Source organism: Strix uralensis, chromosome 10 (assembly GCF_047716275.1).
Source record: "Strix uralensis isolate ZFMK-TIS-50842 chromosome 10, bStrUra1, whole genome shotgun sequence".
In the NCBI taxonomy this organism is placed as follows: domain Eukaryota; kingdom Metazoa; phylum Chordata; class Aves; order Strigiformes; family Strigidae; genus Strix; species Strix uralensis.
The window spans coordinates 1,722,940-1,745,136 of NC_133981.1; the positions used below are offsets into that span (position 1 = coordinate 1,722,940).

Genomic DNA, 22,197 nt, shown 5'->3' on the forward strand with positions numbered 1-22,197 from the left:
TTTTTTTTTTTTTTTGGGGGGTGTGTGTGTAAGGTTTAAGTGCTTTTTTTCCCTCCTCAGCCTGTGCTCCTTAAACAAAAACATGTGTTTTCCTGGCGCAGCTCCCCAGAGGCAGCTCTGCCGGAGCGGAGGGCAAGGGCTGCGGAGGTGACGGCCGCACGAGTCCAGGCAAGTCCTGGGTTTTGGCAGGAGCTGGAGTCCTCCCTTTTTTTTGGGGGGGGGGGGGCAGGATAGACTGTGGTCAGTTTGCTTCTGCTGCCTGTGCTGCCCATTTCTCCTCCGTGCCATGCCCACAGCCAAAAGGAGGAGCAAGCTATAGACATGCGCGGAGTACTTTGATATCCTGGGGCAGAAGGTGATAAAGGAAAGAATTAATGCTTCAGAGTGATGTGAGTGCCTCGGCTGCCTCTCCCTGGGCAGCCATCGTCTGCGGCTGGTGGGCTGTTGGTAACCCCGCTGTGCCTCTTGCTCCCTGGAGCAAGTGAGGGCGTGGGGAGGTTGGCATGAAATAAATGACATTTTATGGGGGAGATGATTTCCTAGGGGGGTTGTCTGTCTCCGTGCAGGCTCTCAAACATCCCTGGGATGCTGTGGCTGCATGAATCTGCCTGGGAGCTCCTCTCGCCCCAGTGCTGCCGAGCCCTGCTGCGCGCTGCCTTCCAGCCGCAGCCGTACCTTCGGCCCCAGCTGTGGGGCTCGGCGCTGGTGTGTTTTTCATAAAGGCTCTTAATCACATACAGGATGTTTCTGTTTGTTCAAGCAATGAAATCACACAAACAACCCACCCCCAGTTTGGCTTTCGCAGAGCATCAGCTGCTCGACCCAAGTCCTAGGCAGAGCTGGAGCAATCCTCCCCTCTCCTCCTCCGGCTCTCGACCCAGCAGCGCGGCGAGAGCGCGCCTTTCATGTTGCGGACATGCCCTGGAAAGTCGCCCGGCACCGGGGACGGGATTAGATTAGGGCTGGGAGCCGGGGCTGACTCATTGCTGGGGCTCGCGCTTGGCCGAGGCGGTGGCAGCGTCTCGCGGGAGCTCGCGGGGAGGCTCAGAGACCTTGAGCCGGGACCAGGCGCGACCAGCCCCATGTTTTGGGGGCTGGGTTGGAGTCAGGCTCTGTGTGAGCCGCGATGCCAGCTCAGACCCTCTCCTAGGAAGAACACGGTTGTTTTTTGGGTGGGTCAGGGGTGGATTGCAGGAGCTGTCTTGTCCCAGGGTGCTGGGGTTGTGTGGGTTTGCATTATCCCAAGCACCCAGCCCCGGATGGGGACGTTGCAGACCTGCCACTGATCATCGTCTTTGCTTTGGGCTTTGTCCTTCGGGGTATTAAGTGGAAGGAGAGCAGGAATGCGTCAGGGTGGATTGAAATAAAAAAAACCCCTGACTTTTCTCGCCCCTGTTGCGTGCATCGGTCCCATTGCTGCCGTTTCCATGGCAAAGCAGCGGGCCCGTAACCCAGCCCGCCCTGTGCTCCTCGCCGTTTGGAGGAGCAAAAATCCTCGGAGACGATGAGAATAATTTAACAAGCCATTAATGAGAGCGGGGGAAAACACCGGAGGAGCTGGAGCAGGGTCGGGGCGGGGGCGCGGGGAGGCAGGGCTGGTTTTTGGCAGGGAGTGGGTCACGTTGGCAGCCTGCTCGCTTTGCCTTAGATGTGTTATGAAGTTTTGGAGGTTGCTTGAAAAGTGTCTGGGGAGCGGTGGCGAGCCAAGCGGGCCGCGGGCCAGCTCGCAGCTAAACATGTTGTTGTGTAAAATTGCAGTCAATTAATTTAAGACCTGCCAATTTCAACTGCAAAGCGCTAGGAGGTTCTGTCAAGTTTTCAATGGGATAAAAAGGGGGAAGGGGGGGATTAGTTTTCAGCACTTGGAAGGGCAAATAGTGATCCTCTGCTCAATCCTGCAAAGCACCACCTCCTCTCTCTGCTCCTTTTGGTCGCAGTAAACTCGCTGCCACCGATGTTCAAAGTCCTTCTGACGTGTGCCATCGGGGCTGGGGCAGCTGAAGAACAGCAGCCAGAGCCCTGTGAGGTGGCCGTGGCTGTTTCAGGGCCTGGGCAAGCACTGTCTGCCAGGGGGTGACCCAGTCTCCTTCGGCTTTGCAGTGCTTCCCCACCTTAGCCCTGTGGGGAGCATCCCCTCTCCTGCATCCTGAGGTGGTCTTCCCCCAGCTTACCTGATCCTTGGCATGTTGGGTAGAGTGCTGGCTGTCTGAAACAGAGGAAGAGCAGGAAAATGCTCAGGGCAAGCCCAAGAGATGCCCCACGTACCCTGCTTGCCACCTCAGAGGTCAGAGCAGTGGTGGGGAAGGCAACCTGCCCTGGGGAGCGGATAGCCAGGTGCCTAAACCCCAAAAAGGCTCGTCCCCCCTCTCTTTCCTGGTGCTCCACACAGAGCCCCTCTCTCTGCACATGTCAGGCTTAGCCCTGTGCCCTTGTGCCATCGTCCCCTCGTGCCACAGGAGCATGGCACCTCCAGTGGGGGGACCCTGCCTGGAAGCTTCGGCTGGCGTTGCGTTACATTGGCCACAACCTTCCTTAGAAACGTGTTTCCTGGGTTTTGGAGAGCAGTGTTTGTACATGCATCTGTGAGCTGGCTTTTTGTTGGGCTTTGGGTTTTTTTGCGTGTTATTTTTTCTTGTTTTACAGCTTAATGAAACTTCTGAGAAAGTGCAGCTCTGCTTGTGAGTAACAGTCATGAGACTGGTGGGGTGAGCCGGCCTCGGCTGTTTCCCTTAGGCTGCTCACAGCCAGTGGCAGGGCTGAGCAAGAAAGGGAGCTTGTTCTGCTTGGGACTTGTGCCTCTCTGGACGTGGCTCAGCCCTCCCCTGTCCTTATCCCAGCCTCTTTTTCCATCTCCGAATACGCCGTAGCTTAGATTTACCCATACGTGTGTCTGTCCTTTCTGTGGTCGCATCCCTGGGCTTTGACTGTCACCTCAGCTGTGGTGGCTCAGTGTCCCCAGGACACCTTCTCCAACCACTGTTGCTTTCTAACTCGCCACCAACAGGTACAAAACCACCTCCCAGGGTTTTATGCTTTTCTGCGCCAGGGCTCTGCTCTGGCTTCAGCACTTGTGTGCATGCGATGCAGCCCCGCGGGGACGTGCTGTGGCTCCAGACTCGCTGCTCCTCGTTGCTGGGAGGAGAAGGGGTTGGAGGTAGGACCCTCTAGAGCCAGGCTCTGCCGCGTAGGCACTGCCGTCTGCGGACTTCCCCAGAATATATTAAGCGTAATTTCCTCCTGCTTCGCTGGGAGCTTGTTAATATTTCACTGGGACATGGGGGCAGCCTGCAAAGCCTGTGCTTCAAAGGAGGGAAGCTTTCAGCAGCTTTGGGGTTAGCTTTTGGTTTCCCCAGCTCTTGCTATAACTTGTTCTGTGGTTTTAAAAATAGGTAAAAAAAACACCCAGCAGAGGAGACAGCCTGGGCAAAGCCCACCAGGCTGGCCATCGCCTGCATGCTGCTGAGCCGGGTTGTGGCTCTGGTGTCTGCTTAGCTCCACTCTTCCTGCACTGGCATTTGGGGAAAAAAATGTAAAAATTAATATAGTTAAGGGAGAAGGACTATCTGGGTGCTCTGCTTAGGTTTGAAATGGCCAGGAGGGACCCAGTGCAGCCCGGCTGTGTCCCACTGCTGCCAGCCTGGTGCTGAGGCAGGGCTCGCGGGTGGGCTGAGGTGGGTTTCCCTTCCCAGTGAGGAGCTTTTTGGGAATGGCTTTTGGGCCGTATTGGGGCATTACTTTCGCCTGATCCTGAACTCCACAAATCGGAGCAGGATTAGCCCTCCAGGAGCAATAACAGAAGAATTACTGCATTGCATGGGCGTCTTTATGTGTTTTTTAAACCGTGCCTCCTAATTATAAATAATGGCTGCGATATGAGATATGATTATGATGGATGGTGATTCTGTATTCCGTGTGCATTAGCGGCTTTAACCTTGCCGGGGTAATTATGTCTCATTTCAAATTCTGATACTATTTATTTGAGGTAGGGGACTGGGAATTTAATTTCTACTGCTTTGTCTTTTAGTATTATTATTATTTGAAAAGGATACCTTTGCAAAATTGTTTTTTAATCATTCCCTCCAGTTGGCAGCACCAGTTCATTAATATTTTCAGGGCCCATGCGGGGTTGTTTTGGAGATGCTTGTGAAGGTAGATGTTTTGGGGGAATGTGAAACTGAGGGCTGATGTTTAGGAGAGGAGCTTCTCCTTCAAGACACCTGTGTGCTTCAGTCTTACCAAAGCAGCTGTCTTCAGCCTTCTGCTGCTCTTGACCTTCGTGTCTCTGCCAGCCTGGGCTCCTTCCTCGCACGAGGTCTCTGGGGGGGGTCCAGGCAGGAGCAGGCAGGGCTGAGCCAACGTCCTGCCCGCCCCTCTTGCCGCCTTTGACGGCAGGTTTAATTAAAAACCACATCAACCCGAAGATTGTGCACGTGGTCCTTAATCAGTTTGAAGTCTCTGTGAGAATAAAGTAATTATACTACTCGTTTGGTTACAGTAATTAAAACTTTAATTAACATCATTTCCCACCCCTTGGTCTCCCTCTACAGATACTCAGGCATGCGATGGGTGCCTGCCAGGGTTGCATCTCAGGATAAAGCTATTTATCTGGGGGCTATCTGCCCGACCCAGTCTCCACTCCTTCCAGCATTGGACTGGTGAGGTCTGGCTGTGTTTGGTGCTTGCCCGTCTCTTGCCGGGCTGTCGGGTGCCAACCCACATCCCTGGCTGGGAGCAGCCCCTGGGCCACGGTGCTGGCAAGTCATGGTGGGTGGCAGCTCCGGTGGGAATGGTGGGGAGGGTGGTAGGTGTTCCTCAAAGATCTTCTGAGAACTTGGGTTTGAGAGCTTGGTTTCCCTCAAGCTGCACCAGGGCAGGGTCAGACTGGCTCTTAGGAAGGATTTCTTTGCAGAAGGGGTTGTTGGGCGTTGGAATGGGCTGCCCAGGGCAGGGGGGGAGTCCCCATCCCTGGAGGGGTTGAAGAGTCGGGTTGAGCCAGCGCTGAGGGATCTGGTGGAGTTGAGAACGGTCAGTGTGAGGTTAATGGTTGGACTGGAGGATCTTTAAGGTCTTTTCCAACCTCGATGATTCTGTGGTTCTGTGAATGTGGTGTGTGTTCTGGTCTGGTCTTAGCAAGAGCCAGGCTTTCAGAGAGCAGCTCTGCATCCCCAGGAGTATTTTATTAAGAAGTTAGCTGGGCTCTTCATTTCCCATTGCATAGATCTACAAGAGCTGAGGTTACAACAATTTGTGGCCAAGTGCTGCCACACCTGGAAAGCTCAGGATGGACTCCAGCCCCCCTTGTGAGCCCTGCGGTCACCAATGGAGCCCACGTCAGCCCTGCGCTCCTGACAGCCTGAAGAAGGGATTGCTGCCTGGGGAAGCGGGGCAGGGAGTTCTGCATTGGTGCCAAAGGAAATCCGTGCCATGTAAAATCTGAGCTCTTAAATATCTTGAGCAGCATCCTTAGGGAAAGCAATCTCTATATTTAAATCTTCTCAATCTCTCCTTCGGAATTGCTCCTATCCGCAGACTGAAGAGCCTGCTTTTCATCCTCGTTTTGAACAGAGCGCCCACTGCAGAGAAGTGGTTTTCGTCGCCCCGGGTTCTGCTTGGTGGGGAGCCATGGCCCCATAGCTTTCCCCTGGCTCTACAGAGACACGGAGGAGGCTGTAGTGTAGCCAGGGGTGTGGCTCATGGGGCTGGAGATGCTGTAGGAGGGCCAGAGGTTCAGGGTGTGGGAATGAAGCCTTAAAATGCAAACGAAAGGTGAGAGCAGGGAATTTAGCAAACATGTCAAGAGCTGAAGGTGGAGCGAGCGAGAGGGTCTGAGTGTATTTGAAAAAAAATATTTGCAGGCACTCTCCAGTGCGCTCAGCCCGAAGCCAGGCTTAGCTGGCTGTTATCGCTGGAACACCGGGCACGGAATGGCGGAAGATTTCTTCCCTAATCTTGGAGGTGCTTATGTTTGGAGCAGGAACTGTTTCAGGAGGAAAGGCAGAGCCTGGAGTTTTGATCGTGGTGTGTCAATAGTGGAGATGTTGATCTAAAAAGGAAAAAAAAAAAAAAAGTGTGGCTGTAACTTTCTGCCTCCTCCTGATGCCATGGGTTACATTCCTGTGAAGTACATCATGTGATGCAGGATTTTGTCAGTGAATTTGTAAGGGATTCTGCATGTCCGGTCCTGCTGCCTGTGCTGGGTGTTAATATTTAATGTTGTTGCTGTGCCCTGTGATATTTAGACCCTGATCATTTATTGCTTATCAGCATTTCCTGCGCAGTCTGGTGTGATTTGACCATGGAGATAAAACACCAGCACAGCCCGGAGCTGCGGTAACAAGAGGCCTGATCGGTAGAAAGAGATCAAAGCCGGTGTTAAACGGGTGAAGTCAAATCCCTCCCCCTCCTCCCCGTGCAATCAGTGTTGTCCTCTCTGGGTGGTGGAGGTGAACGGGCAGGGGATTTAGTTCCTGTTGTACCTCCCTTGCTGCACCGTATTGCTGCAGCAGACGGCTTTCAGCTTGCACGCCGTGGAAATAACGGCTGGTGAAGTTACGCGGCCGGAGCTGGATGGATTGGAAACTGCTGAGATGGGGCCGTGGAAGGCTTTAGAGTCTGATGGATGGATAAATCCAGACACAAGCCTGCACAGACAGCCCCGCTGAAATGGGGGCTTGGCTGGTGCTGAGTCTGCATGTGGGCACTGGGGTGGGAGGGGACCCGACAGTGGGGCTACCCTGAAGCAGATCCCCCCCCTTGGGGTCCGTCCCTCCGCAGCCTCCTCTGCGAGGGGTTTTCCTGCCTCTGGCTCATCTGTTTGCAAGACCCACGGCTCTTGCCTTGTCCTCAGGCAGCTCCTTTCTTGCTGCTGTGTTGTTTTAGGGACCAGGAAGGAAACTGCTATTTTCCTGGAGCTGAGGGGGAGGAAGGATTCAGCTGATCTCCAGCTGTGCTGCAGCCCTGGGAGCCTGTCCTTCCTCCTCACTGCATCTCTGGCAAAGCCCTGCTGCCTCCTCCCTGCCTTTTGTGATCCCCTGATGGAGATCTGGAAAGGGGAGCATCCCCATCGCTGCTGGCGGGCAGCGGGGCTTTGATTCCCTGGCTGTAGGCACGTCCCAAGCGGCCAGGAGGGCGAGGGTGATGGGACAAGCCCTCAGTGTTCGTCTTGGGATTATCTTGGTTTGGTTGCGTGGTCAGAAGTGTGGCAAGGCTTGGGAACGGGGGCTTGTGCCACCCTGTTGAGCTAAGCAGCATTATTAGGAAAATAAGTGGTGCTTCATGTTTGCTGGAGAAATAGCAACTTCTAAGCTGTGGAGAGGCTGGGGAGAGACTGTTCTGCTCATCAGCCAGGGCGATGGGCATGGGGCAGAAGGATTGTGGTCTCTTTGGAGGAGCTGGTGCTTTGGCAGTGAAGGGATGGCTTTTGTTTGGAGTCCTTCAGGCAAGAGCTTTCTTCCCAGGGCCTTCCCTGGGCCGTTTAGGTATTAACTTGCCCCAGGCTGGTCACGGGTAGTCTAAGTCCCGTGGGAGCTGGGAGGGTGACACATTGCCATGGCTTCAGTGTGCCCGGGGCCTGCTGGGACGCTTGGGATGCCTACATTAATTAATAAACGGGGAAAAAATAATCCTGTATCTCTGTGACGTGCTCTGCCCTTCACTGCTGTCACCCAGGGCTTTCTCCTACACAGAGGGGAACAGTGGGATGCAGCGAGAAGGTCCACATCCCGCTTTGCTGTGTGCTTTTTCTGCCTTTACCTTCCATTTTGCAGGGGTAAAATTCCTTCCCCATCCATTACAGAGCTCCCCTACCTCCGCAGCTCCCTCCTCTCTTCCCGTGGCTTGAGGAACAGCGGGACCCACTTCCCTGCCTGCGTTCTCCTCCCTCGAGAGGGACGTGTCTGCAGTGAGGTGCTGCTGGAGGGATAGTTTTGGGATGGACTTCAGAGGTAAAGCCCTTGCACAGCATCCAGAGAGCGTGAGCTCTGCGCACGGGTTGTTGTGCATCACCGTTGCTTGGGTTGAGGGTCAGCAAAGACCGAGGACTGACACCCTGCCGGGCCACGGCATCACACATGGAGGGGTCCTGGGCGACCCCCGTCCTCTGCCCGCCCTTCCCGGTGCAGCTCGGCAGCTGCCAGCGCCTCCCGCCCCGTCCCCAGCAGCCCCCAGGGCAGAGGCTGCCCATTGATTTGCTTGTCGGGGAGCCCCCCCTCTGACCGCCACAGCCCTGAGCGATGCTGATTGGGAAATAATTGCAATAATAATAGAGATATTTTGCTCCTGAGTGACTAGATGATACAAACCGGGCGCTGAGCCAGGAGAGTTTTGAAGGGCAAAGCTGGGAAATCAATGGCTCGAGACTGCCGGAGCAACCGTGGGGCTGGGGGGGCTGGGACCTGGGGCTTTCCTGGGGAGGGAAGCAAGGCAAGCGCTTTTACCCGTCCCACTGCCAGTGCGGGGGGTGCTTGTAATTCCTTTCCCTTACTCATTGTCTCCTTCAGTCCCTCTTGCACCCGGGTTTGACTTTGGCGAAGGTGCTGCTGCCATGTGGTGCCCTGGCACTCGCTTCCTCTTTCCAGCAGTTCAGTTTTGGGACAGAAAGATCGAAAAGATGTTTCTGACAGTGTTTTAGTTCTGTCAAAATTACTGGAATGATGTGTTGGACTGCACTTCCCCGTCCTGCTGCTGGAGCAGTGTGGGCAGACCTGGGCAGGGGAAATTTTGGGAAGGTTTGCAGGTGGTGAGCTCAGGGTTGGTCGGTGCCGTGCGGGCTGGCGCTGGTAGGGGTCACTGAACAAGAGGAAAAGATGGAAATAAGTTTGAGCAAAAGAAAAAGGCAGTTGAGGAGTTTCGAGGAAGGTGGGGCTGTGTTTCGGGTTCCTGCTGGGCAGGGTCGTCCCCCTCTCTATCTCCGATGGCGAACCCCAGCGCCTTCATGCACTTCCCACCCCACCTCCCCAGAGAGGTGCAGCGAGTGCGTCTGTCCTCAGCCTGTGTGTTCGAGCTCAGGATACCACCCGGGGACAGCACACCAGCAATGATGTGCGCTTCGAAAGCGGTTGGATGAACCGGTGTCGTATCTGTTAGTGTCGGCGAGTTGCTGGCATTTGTTGCTGTTACAAGCATTGATTTAGATTAAGTATCTCCTTGGTTTTTGCTTTATTATACTGATATAATTAGAGTCCCAATATTCTCCAGCTCAGGGCGATGTTGGGCCCAGGATGAAAGTCTTGCTTGTATTCATATTTATGAAGCGGATGGGTTTCACTGAATGGAAGCAGGCAGCTTGTCTCGCCGCTTTCCCTTTGGTGGGTTAGCGATGAGGCAGGAGCATCCCAGCCCTGCGCGAGGGGCTGGCGAAACCTCCTCCCCGCAGAGGAGGCCGGGAGGCAGGGGCCTGGCATGCCGGCTTCAAGGAGCAGGCAGCTGCCTGCCCGTCTGGGAGGAGGCATGTGTCTGATGCGCGCCCGGCTGGCGCATTCCTGCGCGGGCAGCTGCCGGGGCCGGCGGGGAGGGTGGCCGCCAGCGGAGCGGAGGTAGCTGGGGTGCTGGCTGCCAGCCCGCCCTGCATAGCTGGGATGTTTCTGCGGGGCCATCCTGCCGCCAGGCCTGGGTGTGAGCCCCTGGGTGATGCATCCCCGAAGCCCTGCCTGTGCCCCTGCCGCCGGCTGCCTGTGCCTTCTGGCTGGGTGCTGGGCTCTGCCCCGCGGGTGGCACAGAGCAGCCGTACGGGGAGCCCTAAGAAAGCACGGCTAGAACTGTCCTGGTGGCGATTTTCTTGATGCCTGAGCAAAACCAGAGGTGAATCCTCATCACCTTGGATGCCAAAGTTTGGTTACCTGCAATACAGTGGGAGGGAGCAGGAGCCACATCCTTCCCCGCCCCGGCCTCCTCCCCGCTCTTGTCCCCCAGCATGTCAGTGCCCCCCCACCAGCTGTGCCCCCCCAACAAATGATTCCATGGCCTCATGTTTTTCTGGGCAGTCCCCCCTCGGTGGGGGGAAAAGAGGAGTGTGTGTGTGTGCATGTGTTCCCCGGAGCAGCTGATCCGGGAACCTCATTTTAAACCCCTTGCCCTCCTCTGGAAACCAGAGAGGGGCGTGTGGGTGGCAGCTGCTGGTGCTGCTGGTCCCCAGGGAGTGGCTGGCGGGGGAAGCATGTGGAGGGGCAGCCGGTGTCCCCGTCCCCACCCTGCCTTGGGGTTAGCCCGGGCCATGTGCCAAGAGGGGCTGTGCAGGCTGACACCCCAGGGGGGTCCCTCTCCCCTGCCAGCCCCCCTGGATGGACACAGGATACTCCCTTTCCGGCTGTAGGCTTGTCGGCATGGTGTTGTGTGACACTACCCGGCAGCTGTCACCTCCACCCCGGGGTGGCCGGGCTGCACGGGTCTTCTGTGGCCAGTCAGAGAAGGACCTGGGGGTGTTGATCGATAGCCGGCTGAACAGGAGCCAGCAGTGTGCCCAGGTGGCCAAGAAGGCCAATGGCATCCTGGCTTGTATCAGCAATAGCGTGACCATCACGGATAGGGAAGGGATCTTACCCCTGTGCTTGGCACTGGTGAGGCCGCCCCTCGATGAGTGGGTTCAGTTTTGGGCCCCTCACTCCAAAAAGGCCATTGAATGACTCGAGCGTGTCCAGAGAAGGGCAACGGAGCTGGTGCAGGGTCTGGAGCACAGGTCTGATGGGGAGCGGCTGAGGGAACTGGGGGGGTTTAGTGTGGAGAAGAGGAGGCTGAGGGGAGACCTCCTGGCCCTCTACAACTCCCTGAAAGGAGGGTGCAGAGAGGGGGGATGAGTCTCTTGAGCCAAGGAACAAGCGCCAGGCCAAGAGGGAATGGCCTCAAGCTGCGCCAGGGCAGGGTCAGACTGGCTCTTAGGAAGTATTTCTTTGCAGAAGGGGTTGTTGGGCGTTGGAATGGGCTGCCCAGGGCAGGGGGGGAGTCCCCATCCCTGGAGGGGTTGAAGAGTCGGGTTGAGCCAGCGCTGAGGGATCTGCTGGAGTTGGGAACAGTCAGTGTGAGGTTCATGGTTGGACTGGAGGATCTTCAAGGTCTTTTCCAACCGAGATGATTCTGTGATTCCGTTGCCTCTGGAAGGTGGCCCCATGGTTTGGGGGGTCAGCTCGGCTGGGACCTGCTCCTCTCCAGGTTGCTCTGTCCTGTACCCTTTGGGCGGATGGTGCCAAAATCAAAGCAGAACTCTGGGGGTGTTAGCATGGCCCTGCTCCCGTGGAGCGGGGATGTGCACCCGCTGGTTTGGGTGTGGGAGCCTGGGGCTTCGGTGATGCCCAAGCACCAGTGGTACAGGTGGAGGAGGTTTCCATCCCAGGGCTGGGCTCTGCTCTCCACACATGTCAAAGCTTTTTCCTTCCCCCAACTCAGGGATGTGCCACAGAGCTGCTCACTGGCAAGAGGATGGGTCAGGAGAGGAACAGGACACAGGCAAAGGTGGGACAGGGAACTTGATCCCGCATCCTCTCCTCACAGCCCTGTCTTGTCCTCCCCTGCTCAGTCTCTGTCCCCAGTGGACATCCCTGGGGCTGGGGGGGACTCTCTGCTTCCCCCAGCGAGTGTTGAGAGGGAAGGGGGGAGGCTTTGAAATGCACTCCCGTAAATAAGCCTTTCTTTCGCGTTGCCCGTCAGCGCTGTGCGAGCCCCGTGGAACTGGAAAGGGTCCCCGTGAAAAGGCTGCCGAGTGTGTTTCAGGCAGATAAGTCCCTGCCTTTGAAGTGTGGCAGGCGGGCAAAAGCGCCCTCCTCTTGTAGCTGCTGCCAGCCGCTGCGAATTAATCACAGCCCTGTACAGATAAGAGTACAAAGCGTGGCTGAGCACTTCTCTTGCCCGGAGGAGGGGTCTGGGGGGGGACCGCTTGGGACCCAGGAGATGGGGGCTTGAGAGCTGGGAGGGGAGGAGATGGAGGGCTGGGGTGGGAAAGCCCCTCAGGGGGACTGGCTGGGGGGCAGTGAGGAGCCCCCTCTTCCCCATGATGGGCTTGGGGGGTGTCCCCTGCGGTGAGACCCTCTGCCTGTGCCCCCAAGCGTGTGTTTTCAGTCCCCTGGGGAGCCGGTGGCCCACCCCAGCACCCTCCCGGACCCCAGCCAGACCCCTGCCAGCATGTGTTAAATCTAAAAGCAGCCTTGGCATGTCTGCAGCTGCCTTTCCTCTCCGGCTGTGCTTCCTCCCTCTCCGCCTGGCATCCCTGGCCCAGGCTGAGCTGTAAAGCCCCGTCCTCCGCCGCCATCCTCCTCCGGACCTGCTGCCAGCACTGGGTGGCTGCCAGATCACGGCTGCTGCCCTTCATTCCTCTCATCACCCATCTTTCCAAAAGGCAGCCCTGGGGAGATGCTCCTCTCTGCCTTATGCCCGTTGCTGGTGGCTGTGAGGATGTTGGGAGGTTTTCCCTGGGGTGGTTTGGTGAGTTGGGCAGTGGGGAGGTGCCTTCTCACCTGGACAAGCCCGGAGGATGTCTTGCCCAGGGGAGCAAGCGTAGTGCCATGGAAGGAGCTGTCTCTCCTCTGACGTTTTGTCTGCCCTCCCAGTGCTTTCCCTTCTCCTTGCCTTTCATGTGGGTTTCAGGTCCCAGCGTTGTCTTGTACAGCTCCTCAGGGCAGCGGCTCTTCACTAGCACCAGCTGGGGTGGGGTCTGAGCTGTGCAGAAGCTTCTGGATGCTCTAGCATCGTGGTTTGTAAAGGAGAACCAAGCTTAGGAGGGAGCAGCGGGCTCGAGGCAGCAGCAGGACTGGCCAGTGCTGTTGTCCAGCCATGACCCTGCCCCACGGCATGCTTCTTGGCAAGGCAGTGTGCTCTCCTCCTCCAAAACCTGTGTGGGAGAGGACAGCCAAGACAAGAGCATCCCCAGGAACACTCTCCGAGCCTCCTGGGGGAGGACTTGGCCTCTGCGCTGTCACTCAGGACACCGAGGTGCCCAGGGGTTGAAGCATTGCACGATATCCTTTCCCTCATCCTTCCTTTGCCGGGGTTCTCGGTGGCTGGCCTGGGAGGTGAGGAGCCTCTTGGTAAGGTGAGACACCTCTCCATCTTAGACTGGCTATGAGGAAGTATTTCTTTGCAGAAGGAGTTGTTGGACGTTGGAATGGGCTGCCCAGGGCAGGGGGGGAGTCCCCATCCCTGGAGGGGTTGAAGACTTGGGTTGAGCCAGCGCTGAGGGATCTGGTGGAGTTGGGAACGGTCAGTGTGAGGTTCATGGTTGGACTGGAGGATCTTCAAGGTCTTTTCCAACTGAGATGATTCTGTGCTTCTATGATTTCCTGGACTTGCCCTGCCTCCACCAGCCCGCTCGGCTTCTGGGGAACTGGGTCTTAAACCTCCCCTCTTCAGAGAGAAGTTGTGCTGGGTGCTGGCCCTGCGGGGTGGGCTCCTCGCTTGGCTGGGGAGGGTGTGCACGTGGCTTTCTGGCAGAGCAGCCTCTGGGCTTGCTTTAAGATGATTCACCCCAGCAGGGAGCTTGTAATTTCTTGCGTCTGATCTCCTGTGTTTATGAGGGAGCAGCCCAACAAGCTGACCCTTGCTCCTGTTCCTCTGCCTGGGCATGGCCCTGGAGTCCAGCTGCCCCCGGGGGCTCCTGCCAGCCCCACGCGGGAGGCAGCGCCGCCGAGCCACTGCCTGAAGCTGGTCCAAGGCAGGCAAGAGCGAGGGCAGGAATCCTGAGCGAGAAATTAGTGTAAGTAATTATTAGTATTGGGTAATTATATCAGCGTCAGGATGAGGAGAAAGGTTAATAGGTTTATTTATTTATTTATTTATTGTAAATGTCTTTTCCCCCGGGTGGGAAGGCAGGCAGGGTGGGCAGGAAGGAGCGTGTTTCCGAAGGGGGCTGCTCTGATTAAACCACATCCTCTCCCCCTTCCCCTGCCCCCAGCTACCCTGCGGGCGTGGGGAGAGGGGGGGTGGAAATGGTCCCTCCCCACATCTGTAAGAGGTGAAAGGCACCTTGTGCATCTGCTCTGCCGTGTTCTGGTCCAAACAGCCCGTCCCCTTCCCGCCAGCCGGGGTGGGTAGGTTCCTGTTGGGCTAATCCTGCTGGAAGGGCCCTGATGTTGGGTTCCAGCTCTGCCTGCACAGCAGCGGGTGCTGTGGGCAGCCGGGTCCTCCTGGCGTGGGATGACATTGGGGTTTATCTGCTGGTCACCTTGCGCTGGGTAGGAGCGGTAGGAGGGGTTTGCCTACCACCAACTAACTCAAAAACTCCCTCTGTGCCCTGCCGTTTGGCCAACCAGAAAACAACTTGATGGCCAAGTCTTCCAAATTTCACTTTTCTGAATCCCAAACCTGCCTATAGAGCATCCTTACTGGGAGGAGAGGTGCCAGGGAGAGGAGTTCCCACATGTGCATGCCTGGGGTGGCCCCATGCCACCCACCAGAGCACCCTGATGTGTGGCAGGCTGAGCTCCAGCCCTGTTTGACTACCAGGAGTATTTTTAGGTTCTTCCTGGAGCCTCAAATTAACTGGAAGTGCTTCACGTCTGTTGGGTTTTTTTAATACATCTCTTTCTTTTTCCCAGCACTGCGCAGTGTAATAATGTAATGGGGAAATTACCCCGCTAGTTAAAAATTACTGCCAGCGCGACATCCAGCCATAGATCTATTTTAGAACCAGGGTAAAACTCTATCGATTCTTCTGTGCTGCAACTGCAGCCCATAAAAGGGTTGGAAAGGTGCGTTTGTCACGTTGCCGTAGCGAGAGGGGGAGACGGTGCCTTGCTGGGGAGGGGGGATGCTCCCTGTTACCCTCCTCTGGAAAGTTGGACAGGACTTTTTTAGGGGAGAAGCTGAGAGGAGGAGGGAAGCGACTGGCGAGGGGATGTGGGGAGGCAGGGCTGGGCTCTGGGGATGGTGCTGGGTGCCACTGAGTGAGGGGTGCTGCAGGGTGGGGGTGCTGCATGGCACCACACCCCACGTGTCTGGGGTTTGACCTCTGATGCTTGGAATAGGAGCAGATGTGGTCCTGGACCTGGGCAGAAAGACCCCCCCCCTCAACACGCCCCTAAAGTGCAGGCAGAAGCTTTAGGATGGGTTTTTGACATCTCTGGGTTCCCCAGCGGTACCCAGGGTGGGGGTGATGGGGAGCAGAGTCTTGGCAGGGGTCTGGCAAATGATGCTGAGAAGGTGGGTAAGTACCAGGACCAGTTTGCGTTGTGGTGAAGGCTCCTCAGCCCCGCGGCAGGAGGTGCAGGGACTTTGGTTTTGGCTGTGCCGTGGGCTCCCAAGCGTTAGCCTGGCCCTGCAAGCCCGGTCACCACGTCCCCCGGGGAGAGGGTGGCCCCTTTGCTCGCTGCTGTGCAGGACTCGTCGCTCTCTGGTTGCTCAGGGGTCTCTTTCTTAATTAAATACATTTGTTTTGTAAAACTGCCTAAAAATAATCCGGGGCTGGTGCATGCAGGAGGCTGGCAGTGAATCAAAGGCGCCGCTCTAATTAAACGGGCCCCGGTTTGTTTGTGAGCCGCATACATTTCCATGCTAATCAGCTGCACACCGGGATCCTGCTTTCCCGGCCCGTATCCTCCTGATTGGGAACTATGCAAATGCCAACGGCGATTTATCGCGGGAGGGGGACGAGATGGCTGGGGTGGCTTGTCGTGGGGGCCCAAGGGCTTGGGCATGGCTGTTGGAGTGGGTGAGATGATCAGGGCAGGGCTGCAGGCTGTGTTTTGAGGGGTGCTTCAAAGCAGTGTGTTTGGACCTGTGGGGGGATCCCCAGTCCTGGAGATGATGGTGCTGGATGGCGCCCTGGGTGTGCTGGCAGCAGTGAGACCTCATGGCCCTCTACAACTCCCTGAAAGGAGGGTGCAGAGAGGGGGGATGAGTCTCTTGAGCCAAGGAACAAGCACCAGGACAAGAGGGAATGGCCTCAAGCTGCGCCAGGGCAGGGTCAGACTGGCTCTTAGGAAGTATTTCTTTGCAGAAGGGGTTGTTGGGCGTTGGAATGGGCTGCCCAGGGCAGGGGGGGAGTCCCCATCCCTGGAGGGGTTGAAGAGTCGGGTTGAGCCAGTGCTGAGGGATCTGGTGGAGTTGAGAACGGTCAGTGTGAGGTTCGTGGTTGGACTGGAGGATCTTCAAGGTCTTTTCCAACCGAGATGATTCTGTGATTCTCCGATTCTCTGCTGCCTCTGGGTTTTATGCAGAATGTGCTGCTGGCATGGCCCCCATCCCATCCCATCCCATCCCATCCCATCCCATCCCATCCCATCCCATCCCATCCCATCCCATCCCAGCAGACCAGACCCACTAAGCCATTTCTCCGGCCTTGTCTTCCCTGAGGCTGCCCCATGCCAGGGGACAGCCTGAATCTGGGGATATCACAAGCGCTGGCATTAACAGGAAGGTCCCTCGCTCAGGCAGGTGGCAGTCAGGTCACAGCAAGTGGCGCAGCTGAGTTTAGCTCCTGCTCGGTGGGTGCCTCCAGCCCCGTGGTGCCTCCTGATGTGGTTATCAACGGTACAGCCAGAAACTAGCGTACTTAGGAAGAGCTTTAATGTAATTGCGAGCTGTGAGGGGATTAAAGCCTTCGCCACGTTCCTGCTCAGGGAACAAAGGCATTTTCTGAACCTCTGTTGACCCTCAGCTTCCTTGAGACCCTCTTGACTTCCCCGGTCACGAGCCCAAGCGTTTCCTCTGATGGATGGGGGGACGGGAGCCCTGCCTGCATGCGCCGCAGCGTCCTGCCCGGCTGGGGCTTGCTGTGGTCTGGCATGTGAGCTGCTTTCAGGACCGCTGCGGCAGGATGGGGTTTGCTGCTCTGCTGCAAGCTGGGGGCTCGTCTGTGCTGTGCTGCGAGCTGAAGGGGTTTGGGTCTGAGCAGCAGTGGGGGAAGCAGGGTGGCAGAGAGTGGGGGGCAGCATGAAAACCACGGGTGTGGCTTCATTTCCTGGAGAGAGGTGACCTCCATCAGCGTAAACATGGTGCAAATGCACTGGACAAATGCAAAAACGGGAAGAAAACGTTAAGTTTGCTCTTCTGCAAAGGGTCGGGCTGTTTGTAAAGCGGCTGCTACTTGCCGTGCTGTGGTGGCCATGGGGTGACCACGCTGGTGTGGGACAGAGGGGTGGCATCCCCCGTCCTGCTCACTGGGTGGGGGCTGAGGTGTGTGTAGCCCCGTGCTCACCCCCCCTTGCTCTCCCCACAGATCCTGGTGGATTTGCAGGCTGAGAGGAAGCACCAAGCACTGCAGTACGAGAACGTCGTGGCCCACGAGGGCAGCTCCATCCTGCGAGACCTGGTGCTGAGCCCTGACCGCCAGCACATCTATGCTATGACCGAGAAACAGGTAAGGGGAGGGGATGGCAGCCCCTCTGCTCTCCTGACTTGGCAGCCCGCTTTGCCATCCCAGCCTCCCATCCCATGCGCTGGGAAGCCTTTCAGGCAGCTCCACGACTTTTGCTTCCTGGGATCGGGGCTGCCTGGGGCTGCGTGTCTGAGGGGACCAGTGGCAGCTCTTTGCTGTTCCTCTGCCCCAAGTCATTCATTGTTAGCAGCGGCTGCTTGAAATCCCCGTGGTTGGGGCCAAGGGCATCCTGACCCTTCCTTGCTGCAAGGGGCTGGCCATCACCCTCCTCCCTGCTCTGACCATCCCCTCCTGAGCAGGATTTTTGCAGGTTAGCAGAAGCTCCTTGCTCCAAATGTCTTTTTCTCCTCTGGGGCAGCAGCTTTTGCAACTCAGGGCAGAGGGGACATGGGGCTGGTGTGTCCCCAGGCCCTTTGGTCCCTGCCTCTGCTCATGCTGAGCCAACCAGACGTACAGACCTGATCTAGATCTGGTGCTGCCATCCTGGCACTGAGCTCAGGGCTCACGATAGGAAGTTTTCGTTGGCTTTGTGGGCGTTTGCATGATCCTTGATGTGTGGGAGAGCTTGCTGGTGTGAGTTAATCTATCCATGGGCTGCGCTGGAGCAGGTGAAGCAGGTCCATGCCAGAGTGGTGGCACTTTTTGGAGCCAGGGTCAGCGGGGACGCATGCTGTGCCCCGTGGGGTGACGCAGGGTGGCTGTGCTGGGACGCGGCGTGCCTGTGTCTCGCAGCGTCTCTGCTCCTCTGTCCAGCAGAGGTGTGTGTGAGCGGGAGTGCCGCAGAGCTCGGGGCCTCACGGGTCTCCTGGCCGCCAGCCCCGGGGCTTGCGAGGAGGAAGGATGCTGGAGTAGGGCCGTGGGTTTGTCTAGACAGCCCCATGGGGACAGCAGAGCCCTTTCCCTCCTCCTCCCAGTGCCTGTCTCTGGTTTCTGCTCTGCTGCAGGAAACCTGTGGCTTTTCAGGCGAGGCAGAAACTGCATTTAGCTTCCTCCCTGCAGCTGTCCTGGGCTGTGTTTCTGTCCCAGGACTGGCTTAGCTAAGCCTCCCCTCAGCGGGGGAGATGTTGGAGACGTGGATGCTGGGTTATGCTGACCTGGATGGGGGATCTCCCCCATGGGCCACCACAGTTGTCTGTGTGGGATCTGCCTGGGGTGGGGACCCGCTGCCGACCCCCTCGCCACGGCCCACCTGAAGCAAAGTCAGGGGACAAACAACGAGGAACGCTACCAGTATCCTCATCGGAATGCAAACTGGAGGGTACTGATGGGCCAGCCTTATCCCAGCCCTGTAGGCATCTTGCTGAGCCCATGCCCTGCCCCCCTGGGCTGGGACGAGGAAAAGCACCCCGGGTTTAGCCTTCAGTAGAGAAGTTTGTAGATTTTAATTAACGAGTGAGTCCTGCCCTGTGGGAGCAGTGGGGAAACTGAGGCACGAGCGCAGCAGGCGCGGGCAGCTGCTCGGTGCTGCCGGCTCCTCATGGCAGGCAAGCAGGCAGCTCCCTGCGCCCCCTCCCCGTCCCCCCCTCTTCTCCTCCCCTCTCCTTAATAAAACCCACTCGCTTCCCTACTACGGCTCAGTGTTATCAGAGTGCTGGTGGAAAGTAATTAAATGAACAGTTGTAACAGAGCTCGAAGGGCTCAGAGAATGAGGGGATTTTAATCAAATCTGGAGGAGCAATTAATAAAGGACTGGTAACCCTTTCAGAGCAGGGCTGTGGCAGCTCCAGGGTGCCTGGCTGGTGTTGGGAGCTGGTACTGGGAGCCAGCACAGCCCTGTCCTGCAGCCCTGCAAAGATACAACGGTGGAAGGAGCTTGGTTGGGGTAAAAGCCTCCCTGGCATGGAAACGTTTCCTGCAAATGTGCTGCCCCCATCGTGGTGGGGGTTCAGCCTGCTCCTCACCTCTGCCTCCTCTCTGATTAATGGGGTGGGAGCCGTGGGCCAGGGTGAGCCCCATCTCTGCCAGGGTCTAGGCATGGACACAGCAGGGAAACACACAGCCCATCCCCCTTCCCTCCCTGCCTGTTCCCCGCAGGTGACGCGGGTGCCGGTGGAGAGCTGTGAGCAGTACGAGAGCTGCGAGCTGTGCCTGGGCTCCCGGGACCCCCACTGCGGCTGGTGCGTCCTCCACAACATGTAAGTCCCGCAAACCATCTCCATCCCCACCGCTGATCTCCATGGGGACGTATCTCGTGGGGATGGAGAGGTCCGAGGCATCTGTCGTCCCTTCCCAGGGCACCCAGGCGTGCGGCAGGGCCCCTCTAATCCTGCCCACAGGCTCCTGGGTTCGGTGTCTTTCTGCCGATAAGAAAAGCTGAATGTTAAAGACCCCTAGGGCTGGCACCAGCGGAAGGCAGAGCTCCCATACGGGCCTCAGGCACCCAAGGCCTCTCGCTGAGCATCACCGCTGTGCCAAAGGGTCTGTCTGCTGTGGTCAGCTCAGAATTCTCCTCACCGTGGTGGTTTCACCCCCCTCCAGATGCTCACGCAAGGACCGGTGTGAGCGGGCGGACGAGCCCCAGCGTTTCGCCTCCGACCTGCGGCAGTGCGTCCAGCTCACTGTCCAGCCCAAGAACATCTCGGTCACCATGTCGGAGGTCCCGGTAAGCCACCCCTGCTGCCCGCAGACCCCCTCCCTCCCCAGCCACCTCCTGACCCTCGGGGAGCCACGGCAATTAAAAATAACTAATGAGTATACGACAGATAGGGAGAAAGGGGAAGAGAGGTCCGAGACAAATAAAACATAGCGAAGTGCAGGGCATTGATGAGGGCTGGCCTATTGATGGAGATAATAAACCAGTTGATGATTATTCAGAAAAGACATAACCAAGCAATAAATATTTCTCCATAATACAAACACCAACATCAGAGATGCCATTTGTAGGCCAGCGATCTGTCTAGCTCAATAGCCTGTCTCTGACCCTGGCCTTTAGTAGATATTTTGGGATGAGACTCCGATGCACAACTCACTGCGCTCTCTGTGCAGACAGAAAGGATGATGGACTTCCCCGAAGTATTTTCCAGGCCATTAGCACCGTGAAGAGAATATGAAACAGCGTGTACTAGCAATAAAGTTTTGAAAACTGCCATGTCTGGATATCTGGCGCTCGGGAGTCCTGAAAGAGTTGGCCAAGATGTTCTGTGGCCTGCGGATATTTGTAATAATATGGCTTCATAATAAATAAGTGAATGTTGAGAAAAACCCCAGAAACAGAAAAGGTGTTTGTTTTTTGCCCAGATGCAGAAAGGACCAAATGGTCAGAGACTGCTTAGTTTGATATCAGATTTCGAAAAACCAAAGGAAAAAAACTGGTGCAGGATACAACTGATAAAGATTTAAGAATGGGAATATAATTAATGCCAGTCAACATGGTTTTATGTCAGACAAACCGCATTTTGTTCTTTGATGAAATTATGACTTGAATTAGAAGAGGGACTGCGGGGATGTGATGTCTTTAGGCTTCTACAAGGCATTTGACTTGGTACAACACAATGTTCTGATTAAAAATTAGCATTATACAATATTGATAAAGCACGTGTTAAGTGGATTAAGAACTGGCTCCCTGACAGATCTCAAAAAGTCCTCGTCAGAGGGGAGTTGTCACCGGATGGAAATGGTTTGGAAAGCGCTTCTGCAGGGGCTAACGTTGTCTGGTAACACAGAGATAAATGTGAGATGGCTGCGGGTGGGACCTGCTGGGACCCAGGGGTGGTGTGGCATGAGAGTTCCTTCGGAGCAGCTGGGTTTGAGTAGGTCTGGTTTAGCAAAAATTTGGGGTTTGGTATTGCCACGTCTGAAGTTAGACATGGAGGCAGAAGACAGGCATTCGCCCAGTGTCCTGGAAAGCGGTGTCGGGGCTGAGCCCTGGCTGCGGGGCTCTTGAGGCAGTTTTCTCCTCTCTGGTGGTTATCGCCCTGCCCGACAGCAGGGTGCTGCATGAGGTCTGGTGTCGTCGACACGGGGACGCTGCGCTCAGGCTGGAGTCCAGCTTTTAAAGGGAGAGGCTGAAAACCTCCCGTAAACATCATGTAAATGAGTTGAAGGCTGGAGAAAATGCCTTGCAGTGAGAGACTTCCAGAGCTCAATCTGCTTAGCTTATCAAAAAGAAGATTAAGAGGTGACTTGATTACAGAGTATAAGTGCCTTTACAAGGAGCAAATATCAGGGACTAAAGGGCTTTTTAATCTATCAAGGAAAGGCATAACAAGAACTAATGGCTGGAAGCTGTGAAAAATTCAAATTAGAAATAAGGCAAGCATTTTGTAAAGTGAGAACTGCTGACCCTGGGAATGACTTTGTGAAAGAAGAGGTGGATTCCTCCCCTCCCCGGCTCTGCCGGAGCGGGCGCCTTTCCGCGAAACACTCTTTAGCCCTGACGCTGTGTTGGGTCTCTGTAGAGAGGTGAGGCGTAATGGCTTGTGGTATGGCGAGGGCAGAGGGCAGGAGGCTCTGAGTCATTCCATCTTTTAACCCGTTTAAATCCACACTCCTTGCTTGAGCAGGGAGGTCCACGGATGGGACTCGCTTGCAAAAGCCCAGAGCATGTTTCCCCACCGCGTGTGGGTGGCAGAGGAGGGTTTGCACCCGTGGTCTTTTCTGTTGGCTAGACTTACACCTAGCAGACACAGAGGAGTCTTTTTTGCTAGTTTTCAGTGTTGATGCTCTTGCCTCTCCTCCCCAGCTGGTCCTGCAGGCCTGGAATGTCCCAGACCTCTCGGCAGGAGTCAACTGCTCCTTTGAAGACTTCACCGAATCCGAGAGCCGCATCGAAGATGGGAAGATCTACTGCAGCTCTCCCTCTGCCAAGGATGTCATCCCCATCACCCGGGGCCGCGGTGAGCTTGTGCCGTGGGGTGGGAAGAAAGCCCGAGACAAACTTGGTCCCACTTGTTGCCCCACAG

The 22,197-nt window shown here is 56.4% G+C and overlaps 1 protein-coding gene across 2 annotated transcripts in view; it reads left to right on the forward strand.

Moving 5' to 3' along the window:
- The window catches only part of PLXNA1 (plexin A1), a 129,917-nt gene that overhangs the window by 36,608 nt on the left and 71,112 nt on the right, over window positions 1–22,197 (forward strand). For both annotated transcript variants that reach the window (XM_074878813.1, XM_074878814.1), the window contains exons 4-7: window positions 17,138–17,278; window positions 19,331–19,431; window positions 19,775–19,898; window positions 21,978–22,131. In XM_074878813.1, the coding sequence (XP_074734914.1) occupies window positions 17,138–17,278; window positions 19,331–19,431; window positions 19,775–19,898; window positions 21,978–22,131 (520 nt within the window). The remainder of the gene's footprint in view (window positions 1–17,137; window positions 17,279–19,330; window positions 19,432–19,774; window positions 19,899–21,977; window positions 22,132–22,197) is intronic.